Source organism: Siniperca chuatsi, linkage group LG9, assembly GCF_020085105.1.
Source record: "Siniperca chuatsi isolate FFG_IHB_CAS linkage group LG9, ASM2008510v1, whole genome shotgun sequence".
NCBI lineage: Eukaryota > Metazoa > Chordata > Actinopteri > Centrarchiformes > Sinipercidae > Siniperca > Siniperca chuatsi.
The window spans coordinates 1,233,932-1,252,952 of NC_058050.1; the positions used below are offsets into that span (position 1 = coordinate 1,233,932).

Below are 19,021 nucleotides of genomic sequence, written 5' to 3' on the forward strand. Positions count from 1 at the left end.
GAAAATATCAAACGAACACGACGTGCGACGAACGCGTTGCTCTGGAGGGTTCAACACAGTCGCGTTGTCAGGTGAAAACCTTGTATCTCCAACGTGTCAAACTAGGACAAATGTGTTATTTTAGCAGGAAGAAAACGTGTTTGTTGTTGTGCGGTCAGACCAGACTTCACCTGGCCGAAGCTCCAGACATGACATCAGTCTGAGTCAACGCTCAGCAGATTAAAAGGGACTTTGGAAGATGAGATTTCCTCCTGGAGCCTTTTTCAGACCGACTGTAGATAAAAAAAAATCAACAAAGTGCAAATTTAGATCGATTCTTCGAGTTTTCTTTTCATTTTACTGTCGACTGGATCGCACCTCTTCCTGTCAGGTGTTCGCTCCTGTAGCCCTAAAATACTTGCTGCCACGTACCGGCCCGCTCTTAAAAATCAGTAAAGGTCAAAATAAACACGAAAGTTAAGATGCAAAGTTTTCAGAAAGGAACAGCTGTCAGGTCGACCTCCTGCTGCAGCCAATCAGACGTCCACATTTAGACTGGAGCCACAACATCCATCGACTGATACAAGAGACACAGTGTGTGTGTGTGTGTGTGTGTGTGTGTGTGTGTGTGTGTGTGTGTGTGTGTGTGTGTGTGCGTACCTGCAGCTTGCGTTCGTGGTCTCCACTGCAGAGCGAGTTGAGAGAAACTTTGAAGGTTTTCCAAACCGGGTTGAGATTGTTCATAACGGTCTGAGAAAGAGAGAGAACACGAAACTCGTGACTTTACGTCGTTCACAGGTTGTTGAAAGAACAAAGATGGCGGAGCACGCAGAGTTAATAACGCTCGTCATCTCACGTCTCTGTTGTGTGCAAACAGCTGAATGAACACGTCCTCGACCAGGTAACGCCTTTGATAAGTGATGAGATTGCACACGACAAGTCACATGAGATCAGGTCGGTTTTATATATGAAAGTGTTCACATCGCTTTGTGTGCGACAGCTCTGGTTTGACAGACAGGTAGCAGTGAGACAGGTAGCGGTGAGACAGGGAGAGGTGGGACAGGTAGCGGTGAGACAGGTAGAAGTGGGACAGGGAGCGGTGAGACAGGTAACGGTGCGACAGGTAGAGGTGGGACAGGTAGCGGTGGGACAGGTAGCGGTGGGACAGGTAACGGTGAGACAGGTAACGGTGAGACAGGTAGCAGTGGGACAGGTAGCGGTGGGACAGGTAACGGTGAGACAGGTAGCAGTGGGACAGGTAACGGTGAGACAGGTAACGTGAGACAGGTAGCAGTGGGACAGGTAACGGTGAGACAGGTAACGGTGAGACAGGTAGTGGGACAGGTAACGGTGAGACAGGTAACGGTGAGACAGGTAGCAGTGGGACAGGTAGCGGTGAGACAGGTAACGGTGAGACAGGTAGCAGTGAGACAGGTAACGGTGAGACAGGTAGCGGTGGGACAGGTAACGGTGAGACAGGTAACGGTGAGACAGGTAGCAGTGGGACAGGTAACGGTGAGACAGGTAACGGTGAGACAGGTAGCAGTGGGACAGGTAGCGGTGGGACAGGTAACGGTGAGACAGGTAGCAGTGGGACAGGTAACGGTGAGACAGGTAACGTGAGACAGGTAGCAGTGGGACAGGTAACGGTGAGACAGGTAACGGTGAGACAGGTAGCAGTGGGACAGGTAACGGTGAGACAGGTAACGGTGAGACAGGTAGCAGTGGGACAGGTAGCGGTGGGACAGGTAACGGTGAGACAGGTAGCAGTGGGACAGGTAACGGTGAGACAGGTAACGTGAGACAGGTAGCAGTGGGACAGGTAACGGTGAGACAGGTAACGGTGAGACAGGTAGCAGTGGGACAGGTAACGGTGAGACAGGTAACGGTGAGACAGGTAGCGGTGGGACAGGTAGCGGTGAGACAGGTAGCAGTGGGACAGGTAGCAGTGGGACAGGTAACGGTGAGACAGGTAACGGTGAGACAGGTAGCAGTGGGACAGGTAACGGTGAGACAGGTAACGGTGAGACAGGTAGCAGTGGGACAGGTAACGGTGAGACAGGTAACGGTGAGACAGGTAGCAGTGGGACAGGTAACGGTGAGACAGGTAGCAGTGGGACAGGTAACGGTGAGACAGGTAACGGTGAGACAGGTAGCAGTGGGACAGGTAGCGGTGAGACAGGTAACGGTGAGACAGGTAGCGGTGGGACAGGTAGCGGTGGGACAGGTATAATCATACAAAGACCACCTCATGTGTCGCAGTGTACAGTGCAGCCAGAACTGAGTTTGCAACATAAACACACACACGTCTCCTGGTCACGTGCTGAATGTTGACATCACGTCCTGGTTTCAGACACCTGGACATGCTACCTGGAGCACTCGGACAGAAACCTGATCCAGGTTCCTTGTTGGTACAGAACATCGTGGCTGCAGGAAACCCGGATGCTGTTCTGATCACGTCTGCTGGGAGACGAATAACCAGATTCTTCATGTTCCACGTAAACACCAGATCCCAAATATGATCAAAGACACGATACTCGTCGTCATTTATTCCACGGGTTCACCAAGTCACGCTTTAACAAGACACACTATGTAGCCTAGCATGTAAGCTAACAGGTTACAGGAAATACCAAAGGCCAGATTATCGTACAAATAGGATAACGAGTGTACAGGTGGCAACAGGTGTACAGGTGAGCGAGGACGCAGCGAGGTTGGGATGAGCTCACGGTGTTGGTTCGTGATGTCACTGCGAGTGTTAGCGCGGCGTGCGTTTGTACCTCAGTTCTGTAGACGAGCTGCAGCGTGGCGTCGTCGTTCAGCCTGTAGATCTCCAGAAACGGGTCGGATTTACTGAAGAAGTCCTGCAAACGCAAACAGAAAACAGATTAGCTGAGACAAACAGAGGTGGAGCGCACCCGAATATACAGTCAGGCAAGATTTATTGTGGACACGATGTTTGGAAAGCTGCTGGCCGTCTTTTTAAAGGACATTTACGTACATATTTAGAAAGTTATCATTCACACTGGGTTCCAGCACTATAGTGTACACGTTTAATGGCTGCTAACGGTGTTTGATGGAGCTCACTTACAGCCAGTCGAGACCAAACAAAAAGTAAAGCGCTCAGGTGGATTTGACAGAAATGCAACGAGGCAAAATATGGAAAACGTGGAAAAATATTAACTGCTGACAGTAAAATGTAACTTTTATGTAAGTTACATAACTGTTTTTTTACCTTTCATGGCCAAAAACAGGAAAAGCTGCGGGTGTTTGTGGACGACTGTAATGCTAAAGAGTTAGCTCCATCTAGTGTAGCATTTTGCTAACGAGTCAGTCTGACTGTGATTACTCAATTTAAATATGCAAACTTTTCAAATGATTGATGGCTGATTGGTTGATAGATTTGTTTGTTTTGTTTATTGAGCAGCACGGTATATTTTACCTGTCTGTCTGTGTGCAGATGTACGGGCTGAGATTTCACCCAATTCAGCCATTTTCTGTTTAGAAACCAGCGGTTTATAATCTGCATCTGCTTCGAATTCGACCCACCAGACATCAACAGTATGAAATATAAATCTAAAATGTAGCAGCCAGAACAAACATAATACTTCTCTCAGTGGAAACGTCACGCTGAAGTGTCATCAGTTTTATTTTAAACCTGAAGACGAGAATCAGGGTTTAGGAGTCGTCGTTAGACACACACACACACAGTCGTGTTTCCATCACTTTAGAGGACATTATATTGACTTACATTCATTTCCTGGAGACTCACCCTGAACCTATCCACCACTTGCCGAACCTGAACCCGAACCCTAACCTTAAACCAAGTCTTCACGATAAAATGTAATGATTTATTTTATGGGAACTTGTGTTTTCCACAAACACACAGCTGGTACCTTGTCGTCCAGTTTCCTGGCGCTGAAGGAGAGCTCGATGTAGTCGTCGTTCCCTGTCAGCTCCTCTGCTGTGATCTGCAGACACACACACACACACACACACACACACACACACACACACACACATTCCCTTTGATAAGAAGAGGACGCCGTCATTAAGTCAACTTCAAACACTGAATATTCAATCAGACTGAGAACAAACACAACCTGCTCCTTCAGAACAATGAGGAACTTTTAGAACCTCAACACTGGCTGCTTTATATCCTGTTGGGCAGTTTAACCTGCAGCAATGCATCATGGTCTATAAGGTCACGTGTTTGCAGCGTCGGCGTCCTGCGAGAACCACGTATCTCTAAAAACTCTTCCTGAGCTCAGAGAAACAGCCTGTTTTCAGCTCTGCGACGATGCGTTTCCCAGCTGATCCGAGGCGATCTCCGTTGCTATATTCTCCGACAAGCCAGGGGGCGTGCAAACAAAATATCCTGTGAATAAGCAACAAGTCAACGAGTGTCCAACATGGCGATCCCTCATACTTTCCTACAAAATCATTTCTCTTTTGCCTGTGTGGCGGCGACCTCTCTCCACGAATTGAGAGTCATTTGGCTGTCCCTCGCGGTCTCTCTAAAGAGGGCGGTACTGGTGTTTGTAGAGTGTTTGCTCAGCCATCTTCGGCATCCATGTTGAAATATAAAGCGCGCCGCACGTCCTGGGCGCCTAGTTACAGAAATTCAGAGGTGCACGACCAAGCGCCGCGACAGCTACAGGCCCGGCATGAAAGGCGCAATAACGTCGACCATAAACCGGGCTTGAGTCTGCAACGCACCCCTCCTCACCTGCCTCTTTTCCCTCTGTAACGGGTTTTATATCCGACGGGATGAAGATGGTTGGATTCAGTGGACGGAGTGCCGTAGGCGTAGAAGGTTTTCCTGCAGAACAGGCGAGTCCACGCTCCGCTCCTCCGTGGTTTAAAGCTTCAGAAGTAGGAGAATTTTCTCAGCCCATCAAGGAAAACTTCATCCTTCAGTTTATCACAAACATTCAAAATCACCACATCTGGAGATACGTGGTTTTCTCTGGACAGGAAGGGGTTGAAAAGCCGTAACCTGCAAAGTAACTAGTAACTAAATGTACTGACGCATCCAACAGTAAGCTCGTGTTTTTCCTCTTCAGGTCATGTGACTGCCGGCTGGAAGGTCGTCTCGCGTCTGCTTCAAACTGTCAGCGTTGGTTTATCTTCACACTGAGCATCATTCCTTAACCATAAACAAGTTCAGATGGTTTCATGTGTACATGTGGAAGTTTTGTCCCGATGGCGGCACCAGAGCCAAGGTCACCGAGAATAAATGTGTGAACTCTGTAGTTCGACTGATGAAGAGTTTTCGAGTCAGTTTATTAAAACATCTCGTACCGCTTTTCATCCTGTGATGATTTTCCCCTGAAGCATCAACACATTTACATCTGACAGCGACATGAGAGCTCGTGGATGATATATTACACTTTCTAAACAGGATAATATTCAGATGAGCAGCTGACACATGAAGCTCTGCACAGCCAGTGTTTGTGATCAAAATGATCCACCGCGAAATGAAATGGCTTTATCAGGAGCGAACAGCGCGTTTCGCCTGCAGCTTCTTCACGTTTGCTATCATGTAAACAGACTGACAGAGTTCATCAGACAGAAATGACCTGAGGAGGAAAAACACAAAGAAGCTTTAAACAGGAAGACAAAGCTGCCGAGGAGAGACAATCTGAAGAAGAAGAAGAAGAAGAAGAATGAATACACAGAGGAAGGAAAGAAGGAAGGAGAGGAGGAGGAAAATAAGAAACATGGAGAAGAAGTGAAAGGATGAAACAAAGGAAGTAAGAAGAAGCAAGGAAAGAAGGAAGGGAGGAGAGAAGGAAGAAAGAAACATAAAGGGAAAGAAGGAAGAATGACTCAGAACAACAACAACAACCTGCAGCTGGTTCAGGATCAGCTGAACCAGGATCAGGACCCTGTCTCCTCCTTCTGTTTTTAACTTTAACTGACCTGAGATCTGTTGTTTCGACCCGCAGCAGTTCAGATTCTACAAAAACCTCTCGGGAGGTTCGAAGTTCGGTTTCAGCATGAAGACGAAAATAATGAAGCAAAGAAAAACTCGACTCGTCCCTTCCTTTAACAGGAAAGACACGCAGAGAGAGACGGAAAGAAAGAAAGACAAATAAAAGAAAACAGTTTAGAAAGTTGAGAAAGAAAGTGAAGATGAAGGAAGAAAGGAAGAGCGAAATAGGGAAGACGCGAATAAAGAAGAAATGAAATGGAGAATCAGAATCAGAAAGAGAACTACAAATAGAAACTCTTTGTTCCAGTAGCTCTTCAATCAGTGGCAAAGAAAGAAACTACAAATAGAAAAGGAAACAATGGCAGAGAAGAAAGAAGGGAAAAAGGAAGAAGGGGTAAAAGGGAAATGGGGACAAAAAGACAGAATGAAAGAAGGACAAAACAAAGGGAAAGAAACAAAAAGACTTTACAAAAGACAGAAATAAGGAAATAAAAGATTTGCTTCCTGCTCAGAAATCCTTTCAAAATAAATCCCCCTGAAGCGTTTCATGTGTCCACAGAGGTGAAGAGAAACATCAGAGAGGGATTTTTCCAGCCGTGAATTTGTGGATAAATGAACAAATAAATCCGTGTGAGCAGCAGAGGACGGTTCAGTCGGTCCGGCTGAGAGGATCAGAGTTATCAGAGCTGATTGGAAAACCACAGAACCACCGAAAATCCTGCTTCCTGTCTGATGGAGGTTTTAATGTCTGAGAGTCACAAACTGCAGACTACACAGAACAGAAACAAACGTTAAGAACGAAACCAACACAGACAGAGCTCTGCAGGAGTTTAGATGGTCAAGAAAAAAAAAATGTGTCAGGTGTTTCTAGTGCAGCGATAAGGACCTGATCCCTCATTGGCTTCCCACCCATCAACATTGTAAGCTGGGTTTGATGGATCACAATGTCGAAGCAACTGGCAGCTGTTCCAGGACATCATACCGATACAGCTTCTAATAAACTGTAGAGACTTATTGTCCTGTTAGCCACCAAGCTAATGAGATAATGAGCTTGCTAACTGACAGTTAGCTAGCTGGCCTGGATACATGCATTAACGTTTAGAATAAACAACTGACAGATGTATCACATTTTATGTTGTTACATCTGAAATATGACAGGATAGATAGATGGCAGGATAAATAGTCACAGTATTGACGCAGCGTCATGTTTCAGGTCCTGTAGATGTCGTTATTGACGTCGTGTTTCAGGTCCTGGAGACGTCGTTATTGACGCAGCGTCGTGTTTCGGTCCCGTAGACGTCGTTATTGACGCAGCGTCGTGTTTCGGGTCCTGTAGACGTCGTTATTGACGCAGCGTCGTATTTCGGTCCCGTAGACGTCGTTATTGACGCAGCGTCGTGTTTCGGGTCCTGTAGACGTCGTTATTGACGCAGCGTCGTATTTCGGTCCCGTAGACGTCGTTATTGACGGGCGTCGTGTTTCAGGTCCCGTAGACGTCGTTATTGACGCAGTTGTGTTTCGGTCCCGTAGACGTCGTTATTGACGCAGCGTCGTGTTTCGGGTCCCGTAGACGTCGTTATTGACGCAGCGTCGTGTTTCGGTCCCGTAGACGTCGTTATTGACGCCGCGTCGTGTTTCGGGTCCCGTAGACGTCGTTATTGACGGCGCGTCGTGTTTCGGGTCCCGTAGACGTCGTTATTGACGCAGCGTCGTGTTTCAGCTCCTGTAGATGTCGTTATTGACGTCGTGTTTCGGTCCCGTAGACGTCGTTATTGACGCCGCGTCGTGTAGACGTCGTTATTGACGCCGCGTCGTGTAGACGTCGTTATTGACGCCGCGTCGTGTTTCGTCGTGTAGACGTCGTTATTGACGCCGCGTCGTGTTTCGGGTCCTGTAGACGTCGTTATTGACGCAGCGTCGTGTTTCAGCTCCATTAGATGTCGTTATTGACGTGTTTCGGTCCCGCAGACGTCGTTATTGACGCCGCATCGTGTTTCGGGTCCCGTAGACGTCGTTATTGACGCCGCGTCGTGTTTCGGGTCCCGTAGACGTCGTTATTGATGCCGCGTCGTGTTTCGGGTCCTGTAGACGTCGTTATTGACGCCGCGTCGTGTTTCAGCTCCTGTAGATGTCGTTATTGACGTTGTGTTTCGGTCCCGTAGACGTCGTTTTTGACGGCGCGTCGTGTTTCGGGTCCCGTAGGCGTCGTTTTTGACGGCGCGTCGTGTTTCGGGTCCCGTAGACGTCGTTATTGACGCCGCGTCGTGTTTCTGGTCGTGTAGACGTCGTTATTGACGGCGCGTCGTGTTTCTGGTCCCGTAGACGTCGTTATTGACGCCGCGTCGTGTTTCAGCTCCTGTAGATGTCGTTAGTGATGGCGCGTCGTGTTTCGGTCCCGTAGACGTCGTTATTGACGCCGCATCCTGTTTCGGGTCGTGTAGATGTCGTTAGTGATGGCGCGTCGTGTTTCGGGTCGTGTAGACGTCGTTATTGACGCAGCGTCGTGTTTCAGCTCCTGTAGATGTCGTTATTGACGTCGTGTTTCGGTCCCGTAGATGTCGTTATTGACGCCGCGTCGTGTAGACGTCGTTATTGATGCCGCGTCGTGTTTCGGGTCGTGTAGACGTCGTTATTGACGCAGCGTCGTGTTTCAGCTCCTGTAGATGTCGTTATTGACGTGTTTCGGTCCCGTAGACGTCGTTATTGATGCCGCGTCGTGTTTCGGGTCCCGTAGACGTCGTTATTGATGCCGCGTCGTGTTTCGGTCCCGTAGACGTCGTTATTGACGGCACGTCGTGTTTCGGTCCCGTAGACATCGTTATTGACGCCGCGTCGTGTTTCAGCTCCTGTAGATGTCGTTATTGACGTCGTGTTTCGGCCCCGTAGACGTCGTTATTGACGCCGCGTCGTGTTTCTGGTCGTGTAGACGTCGTTATTGACGTCGTGTTTCGGCCCCGTAGACGTCGTTATTGACGCCGCGTTGTGTTTCTGGTCGTGTAGACGTCGTTATTGATGCCGCGTCGTGTTTCGGTCCCGTAGACGTCGTTATTGACGCAGCGTCGTGTTTCAGCTCCTGTAGATGTCGTTATTGACGTGTTTCGGTCCCGTAGACGTCGTTATTGACGGCACGTCGTGTTTCGGTCCCGTAGACATCGTTATTGACGCAGCGTCGTGTTTCAGCTCCTGTAGATGTCGTTATTGACGTGTTTCGGTCCCGTAGACGTCGTTATTGACGCCGCGTCGTGTTTCGGGTCCCGTGAGCGTCGTTATTGGCGCCAGCGTCGTGTTTCGGGTCCCGTGAGCGTCGTTATTGATGCCGCGTCGTGTTTCGGTCCCGTAGACGTCGTTATTGACGTCGTGTTTCGGTCCCGTAGACGTCGTTATTGACGCAGCGTCGTGTTTCTGGTCCCGTAGACGTCGTTATTGACGCAGCGTCGTGTTTCGGGTCGTGTAGACGTCGTTATTGACGCCGCGTCGTGTTTCAGCTCCTGTAGATGTCGTTATTGACGTGTTTCGGTCCCGTAGACATCGTTATTGACGCAGCGTCGTGTTTCAGCTCCTGTAGATGTCGTTATTGACGTGTTTCGGTCCCGTAGACGTCGTTATTGACGCCGCGTCGTGTTTCGGGTCCCGTAGACGTCGTTATTGACGCCGCGTCGTGTTTCGGGTCCCGTGAGACGTCGTTATTGATGCCGCGTCGTGTTTCGGGTCCCGTAGACGTCGTTATTGACGCCGCGTCGTGTTTCGGGTCCCGTAGACGTCGTTATTGACGCCGCGTCGTGTTTCGGGTCCCGTAGACGTCGTTATTGATGCCGCGTCGTGTTTCGGTCCCGTAGACGTCGTTATTGACGCAGCGTCGTGTTTCTGGTCCCGTAGACGTCGTTATTGACGCAGCGTCGTGTTTCGGGTCGTGTAGACGTCGTTATTGACGCCGCGTCGTGTTTCGGTCCCGTAGACGTCGTTATTGACGGCGCGTCGTGTTTCGGGTCCCGTGAGCGTCGTTATTGACGCGCGCGGCGTCGTGTTTCCGGTCCCGTGAGCGTCGTTATTGGCGCGCGTCGTGTTTCTGGTCGTGTAGACGTCGTTATTGACGCAGTTGTGTTTCAGCTCCTGTAGATGTCGTTATTGACGTCGTGTTTCGGCCCCGTAGACGTCGTTATTGACGCCGCGTCGTGTTTCTGGTCGTGTAGACGTCGTTATTGACGTCGCGTCGTGTTTCGGGTCCCGTAGACATCGTTATTGACGCCGCGTCGTGTTTCGGGTCCCGTAGATGTCGTTATTGGCGTGTTTCGGTCCCGTGAGCGTCGTTATTATTGACGGCGTCGTGTTTCAGCTCCTGTAGATGTCGTTATTGGCGTGTTTGGTCCCGTGAGCGTCGTTATTGGCGCCAGCGTCGTGTTTCGGGTCCCGTGAGCGTCGTTATTGGCGCGCGTCGTGTTTCAGCTCCTGTAGATGTCGTTATTGGCGTTGTGTTTCGGTCCGTAGGCGTCGTTATTGGCGGGCGCGTCGTGTTTCTGGGTCCGTGAGGCGTCGTTATTGACGGCGCGTCGTGTTTCTGGTCGTGTAGACGTCGTCGTTATTGACGGGCGTCGTGTTTCTGGTCCCGTGAAGCGTCGTTATTGACGCGCGTCGCGTTCGGGTCCCGTGAGGCGTTGTTATTGGCGCGCGTCGGCGTTTCTGGTCGTGTAGGCGTCGTTATTGGCGCCGCGTCGTGTTTTGGTCGTGTAGGCGTCGTTATTGGCGCGCGTCGTGTTTCAGCTCCTGTAGATGTCGTTATTGGCGTGTTTGGTCCCGTGAGCGTCGTTATTGGCGCCAGCGTCGTGTTTCGGGTCCCGTAGACGTCGTTATTGACGCCGCGTCGTGTTTCGGTCCCGTAGACGTCGTTATTGACGGCGCGTCGTGTTTCTGGTCGTGTAGACGTCGTTATTGACGTTGTGTTTCGGTCCCGTAGACGTCGTTATTGACGCAGCGTCGTGTTTCGGGTCCCGTAGACGTCGTTATTGACGCCGCGTCGTGTTTCGGTCCCGTGAGCGTCGTTATTGCGCCGCGTCGTGTTTCGGGTCCCGTGAGCGTCGTTATTGGCGCGCGTCGTGTTTCGGTCCCGTGAGGCGTCGTTATTGGCGCGCGTCGTGTTTGGTCCCGTAGTCCCGTTAGATGTCGTTATTGGCGTGTTTCGGTCCCGTGAGCGTCGTTATTGCGCGCGGCGTCGTGTTTCAGCTCCTGTAGATGTCGTTATTGACGTGTTTCGGTCCCGTAGACGTCGTTATTGACGCCGCGTCGTGTTTCGGGTCCCGTAGACGTCGTTATTGACGCCGCGTCGTGTTTCAGCTCCTGTAGATGTCGTTATTGACGTTGTGTTTCGGTCCCGTAGACGTCGTTATTGACGGCGCGTCGTGTTTCTGGTCGTGTAGACGTCGTTATTGACGGCGCGTCGTGTTTCTGGTCGTGTAGACGTCGTTATTGACGGCGCGTCGTGTTTCTGGTCCCGTAGACGTCGTTATTGACGCCGCGTCGCGTTTCGGGTCCCGTAGACGTTGTTATTGACGCCGCGTCGCGTTTCTGGTCGTGTAGACGTCGTTATTGACGCCGCGTCGTGTTTCGGGTCGTGTAGACGTCGTTATTGACGCCGCGTCGTGTTTCAGCTCCTGTAGATGTCGTTATTGACGTGTTTCGGTCCTGTAGACGTCGTTATTGACGCCGCGTCGTGTTTGGGTCCCGTAGGCGTCGTTATTGGCGCGCGTCGTGTTTCGGGTCCCGTAGGCGTCGTTATTGGCGCCGCGTCGTGTTTCGGGTCCCGTGTAAGCGTCGTTATTGGCGCCGCGTCGTGTTTGGGTCGTGTAGGCGTCGTTATTGGCGCGGCGTCGTGTTTCAGCTCCTGTAGATGTCGTTATTGCGCGTGTTTGGGTCCGTAGGCGTCGTTATTGGCGCGCGTCGTGTTCGGGTCCCGTAGAGCGTCGTTATTAGCGCGCGTCGTGTTTCGGGTCCCGTAGGCGTCGTTATTGGCGCCGCGTCGTGTTTCGGGTCCTGTAGACGCGTCGTTATTGGCGCGCGTCGTGTTTCAGCTCCATTAGATGTCGTTATTGGCGTGTTTTGGTCCTGTAGGCGTCGTTATTGGCGCCGCATCGTGTTTCGGGTCCCGTGAGCGTCGTTTATTGGCGCTTGCGCGTCGTGTTTCGGGTCCCGTGGCGTCGTGCGTTATTGCGCGCGTCGTGTTCGGGTCCTGTAGGCGTCGTTATTGCGCCGCGCGTCGTGTTTCAGCTCCTGTAGATGTCGTTATTGCGCGTGTTTCGGTCCGTGAGGCGTCGTTATTGGCGCGCGTCGTGTTTCAGGTCCCGTGAAGCGTCGTTATTGGCGCGCGTCGTGTTCGGGTCCCGTCCGTAAGCGTCGTTATTGGCGCAGCGTCGTGTTTCAGCTCCTGTAGATGTCGTTATTGGCGCGTAGGCGTCGTTATTGGCGCGGCGGTGTTCAGGGTCCGTAGGCGTCGTTATTGATGCGCGTCGTGTTTTGGGTCGTTAGGCGTCGTTATGTCGGCTTGGCGTCGTGTTTCGGGTCGTGTAGAGCGTCGTTATTGGCGCGTCGTGTTTCGGTCCTGGCGTCGTTATTTGCGTCGTGTTTGGTCCGTGAAGCGTGCGTCGTTATTGGCGCGCGTCGTGTTTCGGGTCGTGTAGGCGTCGTTATTGGCGCGGCGTCGTGTTTCAGGTCCGTGTAGCGTCGTTATTGGCGCGGCGTCGTGTTTCAGGTCCGTGTAGCGTCGTTATTGGCGCCGCGTCGTGTTTCCGGGTCCCGTGAGCGTCGTTATTGGCGCGCGCGTCGTGTTTCAGGTCCCGTAGGCGTCGTTATTGATGGCGTCGTGTTTCTGGTCCTGTAGAGCGTCGTTATTGGCGCGCGTCGTGTTTCTGGTCCCGTAGCGCGTCGTTATTGGCGGCGCGTCGTGTTTCAGGTCCGTGTAGGCGTCGTTAGTGATGGCGCGTCGTGTTTCGGTCCGTAGAGCGTCGTTATTGCCTTGGCGTCGTGCGCGTAGATCGTTGTTGGCGCGGGTCGTGTAGAGCGTCGTTAGTGATGCGGCGTCGTGTTTTGGTCGTGTAGGCGTCGTTATTGGCGCGGCGTCGTGTTTCAGCTCCTGTAGATGTCGTTATTGGCGTCGTGTTTGGTCCCGTAGAGCGTCGTTATTGGCGCGCGCGTCGTGTTTCGGGTCGTGTTTGTGAGGCGTCGTTATTGGCGCAGCGTCGTGTTTCGGGTCCGTAGGCGTCGTTATTGGCGCAGCGTCGTGTTTCAGGTCCGTAGCGTCGTTATTGATGCGCGTCGTGTTTCGGTCCCGTGAGCGTCGTTATTGGCGCCGCGTCGTGTTTCGGTCCGTAGAGCGTCGTTATTGGCGCGCGTCGTGTTTCAGGTCCCGTAGACGTCGTTATTGGCGTCGTGTTTCGGTCCGTGTAGGCGTCGTTATTGGCGTCGCGTATTGACGCGCAGCGTGTGTTCGTTATTGGGTCCCGTAGAGCGTCGTTATTGGCGCGCGTCGTGTTTTTGGTCCCGTAGGCGTCGTTATTGGCGCGCGTCGTGTTTGGGTCCCGTGAGCGTCGTTATTAGCGCGCGTCGTGTTTCTGGTCCGTGTAGGCGTCGTTATTGGCGCGCGTCGTGTTTCCGGTCCCGTAGCGTCGTTATTGGCGCGCGGCGTGTTTGGTCCGTGAGCGTCGTTATTTGCCGCGTCGTGTTTCCGGTCCCGTAGGCGTCGTTATTGGCGCGTCGTGTTTCGGGTCCCGTGAGCGTCGTTATTGGCGCGCGTCGTGTTTGGTCCCGTAGGCGTCGTTATTGGCGCGCGTCGTGTTTTTGGTCCCGTGAGCGTCGTTATTGGCGGCGTCGTGTTTGGTCCCGTAGGCGTCGTTATTAGCGCGCGTCGTGTTTCGGTCCGTGTAGCGTCGTTATTGGCGTCGTGTCGTAGGCGTCGTTATTGGCGTCCCGTGAGGTCCGTAAGCGTCGTTATTGGCGCGCGTCGTGTTTCAGGTCCGTGAGGCGTCGTTATTGGCGCCGCGTCGTGTTTTGGTCGTGTAAGCGTCGTTATTGGCGCTTGGCGTCGTGTTTCAGGTCCCGTAGGCGTCGTTATTGGCGCAGCGTCGTGTTTCGGTCCCGTGAGCGTCGTTATTGGCGCGGCGTCGTGTTTGGTCCGTAGAGCGTCGTTATTGGCGCGGCGTCGTGTTTCGGGTCCTGTAGGCGTCGTTATTGGCGCCAGCGTCGTGTTTCGGTCGAGCGTCGTTATTGGCGCGGCGTCGTGTTTGGTCCCGTAGGCGTCGTTATTGGCGCAGCGTCGTGTTTCGGTCCCGTGAGCGTCGTTATTGGCGCTTGGCGTCGTGTTTCGGTCCCGTGGCGTCGTTATTGGCGCAGCGTCGTGTTTTTGGTCCCGTGAGCGTCGTTATTGCGCTGGCGTCGTGTTTGGGTCCGTGAGCGTCGTTATTGGCGCGCGTCGTGTTTCGGTCCGTAGGCGTCGTTATTGCAGCGTCGTGTTTGGTCCCGTGTAAGCGTCGTTATTAGCGCCAGCGTCGTGTTTCTGGTCCCGTGAAGCGTCGTTATTGGCGCAGCGTCGTGTTTCGGTCGTGTAGGCGTCGTTATTGGCGCAGCGTCGTGTTCGGGTCGTGTGAGCGTCGTTATTGGCGGCGTCGTGTTTGGTCCGTAGGCGTCGTTATTGGCGCGGCGTCGTGTTTCGGGTCCCGTAAGCGTCGTTATTGGCGCGCGTCGTGTTCCGGTCCGTGAGCGTCGTTATTGGCGCGGGCGTCGTGTTTCGGTCCCGTGAAGGCGTCGTTATTGGCGCCAGCGTCGTGTTTCGTGTTCCGTCCGTAGGCGTCGTTATTGGCGTGGCGTCGTGTTTGGGTCCGTGAAGCGTCGTTATTGGCGCGCGTGTGTTCCGGTCCCGTAGAGCGTCGTTATTGGCGCGCGTCGTGTTTGGGTCCGTAGCGTCGTTATTGGCGCGCGTCGTGTTTCCGGTCCCGTGAGCGTCGTTATTGGCGCGCGCGTCGTGTTTCGGGTCCCGTAGGCGTCGTTATTGGCGCGTGCGTCGTGTTTGGTCCGTGAAGCGTCGTTATTATTGGCGCGTCGTGTTTGGTCGTGTAGGCGTCGTTATTGGCGCGCGTCGTGTTTCGGGTCCGTAGGCGTCGTTATTGGCGCGTCGTGTAGGCGTGACGCGTGTGGCGCCGGGTCCCGTGAAGCGTCGTTATTGTGCGCTAGCGTCGTGTTTCTGGTCCGTAGGCGTCGTTATTGGCGGCGCTTGCGGCGTCGTGTTTGGTCCGTGTGAAGCGTCGTTATTGCGCGCGCGTCGTGTTTGGTCCGTGAGCGTCGTTATTGGCGCGCGTCGTGTTTGGGTCCGTGAAGCGTCGTTATTGGCGCGGCGTCGTGTTTGGTCCGTAGGCGTCGTTATTTTAGCGTCGTGTTTCGGTCGTGTGAAGCGTCGTTATTGGCGCGCGTCGTGTTTCGGTCCGTGAGGCGTCGTTATTGGCGCAGCGTCGTGTTTGGTCCCGTAGGCGTCGTTATTGGCGCGTGCGTCGTGTTTCTGGTCCGTGTAGGCGTCGTTATTGGCGCGGCGTCGTGTTTGGTCGTGTAGGCGTCGTTATTGCGCGCGTCGTGTTTTTGGTCCCGTGAAGCGTCGTTATTGGCGCGCGTCGTGTTTTGGTCCCGTGAGCGTCGTTATTGGCGCGCAGCGTCGTGTTTCTGGTCCCGTGAGCGTCGTTATTGGCGCAGCGTCGTGTTTGGGTCCGTAGAGGCGTCGTTATTGCGCGCGCGTCGTGTTTCTGGTCCGTAGGCGTCGTTATTGGCGCGCGTCGTGTTCCGGTCCCGTGAGCGTCGTTATTGGCGCAGCGTCGTGTTTCTGGTCCGTGGCGTCGTTATTGGCGCGGCGTCGTGTTTGGGTCGTGTAGGCGTCGTTATTGGCGCGCGTCGTGTTTCTGGTCGTGTAGGCGTCGTTATTGGCGTCGTGTTGTCGGTCCGTGAGGCGTCGTTATTGGCGCGCGTCGTGTTTGGTCCCGTGAGCGTCGTTATTGGCGCGCGCGTCGTGTTTGGGTCCCGTAGGCGTCGTTATTGGCGCAGCGTCGTGTTTGGGTCGTGTAGGCGTCGTTATTGGCCTTGGCGTCGTGTTTCGGTCCCGTAGGCGTCGTTATTGGCGCGCGTCGTGTTTGGTCCCGTGAAGCGTCGTTATTGGCGCGCGTCATGTTTCGGTCCGTAGCGTCGTTATGATGCGCGTCGTGTTTCTGGTCGTGTAGGCGTCGTTATTGCGCAGCGTCGTGTTTCGGTCCCGTGAGCGTCGTTATTGGCGCGCGTCGTGTTTTGGTCGTGTAGGCGTCGTTATTGGCGCCGCGTCGTGTTTCGTCCCGTAGAAGCGTCGTTATTGATGCGGCGCGTCGTGTTTCAGGGTCCCGTAAGCGTCGTTATTGGCGGCGCGTCGTGTTTCGGTTCCGTAGGCGTCGTTATTGGCGCGTAGCGTCGTGTTTCTGGTCGTGTAGGCGTCGTTATTGGCGCCGCGTCGTGTTTGGTCCGTGTAGCGTCGTTATTGGCGCGGCGTCGTGTTTCGGGTCGTGTAGGCGTCGTTATTGATGCGGCGTCGTGTTTCGGTCCGTGAGGCGTCGTTATTGGCGCAGCGTCGTGTTTGGGTCCCGTGAAGCGTCGTTATTGGCGCCGCGTCGTGTTTCGGTCCCGTGAAGCGTCGTTATTGATGGCGCGCGTCGTGTTTCTGGTCGTGTAGACGTCGGCGTTAATGCGCGTCGTGTTTCGGTCCCGTGAGCGTCGTTATTGGCGCGTCGTGTTTGGTCCCGTGAGCGTCGTTATTGGCGCAGCGTCGTGTTTCTGGTCCCGTGAGGCGTCGTTATTGGCGCGTCGTGTTTGGTCGTGTGAGCGTCGTTATTGCGCCGGCGTCGTGTTTGGTCCCGTAGGCGTCGTTATTGGCGCCAGCGTCGTGTTTCTGGTCCGTGAGCGTCGTTATTGCGCGCGTCGTGTTTTGGTCCCGTAAGCGTCGTTATTGGCGTGGCGTCGTGTTTCTGGTCGTGTAGAGGCGTCGTTATTGGCGCGCGTCGTGTTTCGGTCCGTGAGCGTCGTTATTGGCGTCGTGTTTTGGTCCCGTAGGCGTCGTTATTGCGCGCAGCGTCGTGTTTCTGGTCCGTGAAGCGTCGTTATTGGCGTGGCGTCGTGTTTTGGTCGTGTAGACGCGTCGTTATTGGCGCGCGTCGTGTTTCTGGTCCCGTAAGCGTCGTTATTGGCGCAGCGTCGTGTTCGGGTCCGTGTAGGCGTCGTTATTGGCGCGCGTCGTGTTTCGGTCCCGTGAGGCGTCGTTATTGGTGGCGCGTCGTGTTTCTGGTCGTGTAGAGCGTCGTTATTGACGTTCGTGTGTTTGGTCCCGTGAGCGTCGTTATTGGCGCGCGTCGTGTTTCGGGTCGTGTAAGCGTCGTTATTGGCGCGCGTCGTGTTTCGGTCCCGTGAGGCGTCGTTATTGGCGTGCGCGTCGTGTTTCGGGTCCCGTGAGCGTCGTTATTGGCGCCGCGTCGTGTTCCGGTCCGTGAAGCGTCGTTATTGCGCGGCGCGTCGTGTTTCTGGTCGTGTAGGCGGCGTTATTGCGTCGTGTTCCGGTCCCGTAGCGTCGTTATTGGCGCGCGTCGTGTTTGGGTCGTGTAAGCGTCGTTATTGCGCGTCGTGTTCCGGTCGTGAGGCGTCGTTATTGGCGCAGCTGTCCTCCAGCGTCAGCAGCGCGTGTGTTTCGGCGTGAAGCGTCGTTTTATCTCACCTCGTGTTTCTGGTCGTGGTAGACGGCGATGGTGGCGTTAGGTTCGTCGTGTTCCGGGTCGTGTAGGCGATCTCTGGTTCATCCTGTCTGTCCTCAGAATCAGCAGTTGTCAGCGTTTGTTTTTATCTCACCTCCACAGGTTGATGGTGGCTTAGGTTCTGATCTCTGGTTAAATTACTTAAAGTTTTAGTTTTTCAGATTTTTTATTGTAAATTTAAATTTTATATTTGTAATTCTTGATTTTTGCAGTACTTGTTTTTTCTTTACATTTACTATGTTTATTGTGACCGTTATGCGCCAAAATACCAAAGCAAATTCCTCGTATGTGAAAACCTGATTCTGCTTCTGAAGTGGGACCAGAGTGTTGGTGAAGCAGTACGAGAGTGAGGCTCACCGTGATGATAGCCTTTCCCACGGTGCCTCCTGGTCTGAGCAGAGCTTTGGACAGTTTCCTCTGAGAGATGATCTGTATGCACACAAACAATGCAGGTTAACACACAGGTATTCACAGAGACACACACATGCTGTGAGTCTGGCAGGTGTCGGGGTGAAAAAACGAAAGATTTGTGCTCTCAAATATAACATAAACGTTAAACAACAGAGTGTTTGTATCCAAAATCAAAACAAAGCTGTGTTCAATCCAAGCAGCTGATTCAGATTATGCTGACATGAATGTGCTCAGCCCACACGAGCCTACACGACCCCATCAGTCCGTCCGAGCCAGGACCAGCGTGCAGCGAACACATTTACATACAACAGACACACAACTAAAGCATCTTTCATGGTCCAGTCTTCAGACCATCGTTATCTACAACATCAATCACAATGACAAAAGCATTTACTATGTAATATTGTAAAAAATAAATAAATACTAATTAAATAATCCATCTTGTCTTCTTTTCCGAGCTTAAAAGACAAAGCTAACAAACATAAACACGTTCCAGTTCACAAGCTATTTCCTCTGGACTCGACCGACATCGAGTCCAGAGGAAATACTGAAGGAGGTGTGAGCTGTTGTGAACTGGAACAGCAGCTCTCAGCTGCGATACTAAAGGTCTTTCGCTTCTAGATAAACCACATGTACCGTCTGATTCAGGGCGTGGTCGACTGTCACTGCACATGCGTTAACACTCGATGCCAAGTCATGGCAGCAGCAGGAAGTTACAGGTCGTTGTTTCTTCTCTGGAGGAAAGTTTCCAGGAAGTAGAAAATGATTCATTTGAAAGCAGAATTCATTCATCTGTATGCACTGCACTGTTCTGTACGTTTCTGTACACACCATGAGGACATTTTGTGGAACGTTTTGACATTTTTGGAAACAAACGAAAATCCCGCTTCCGGTCTGATGGAGGTCT

At 52.8% G+C, this 19,021-nt stretch overlaps 1 protein-coding gene across 1 annotated transcript in view; it reads right to left on the reverse strand.

Annotated features, from left to right (window-relative positions):
• Window positions 1-19,021, reverse strand: part of cpne4a (copine IVa) — a 93,433-nt gene that overhangs the window by 41,494 nt on the left and 32,918 nt on the right. Inside the window, exons 4-7 of the mRNA XM_044206872.1 lie at window positions 18,061-18,132; window positions 3,873-3,947; window positions 2,757-2,840; window positions 640-729 (exon numbers count right to left, since the gene is read on the reverse strand). Coding sequence (XP_044062807.1) covers window positions 640-729; window positions 2,757-2,840; window positions 3,873-3,947; window positions 18,061-18,132 — 321 coding nt within the window. The remainder of the gene's footprint in view (window positions 1-639; window positions 730-2,756; window positions 2,841-3,872; window positions 3,948-18,060; window positions 18,133-19,021) is intronic.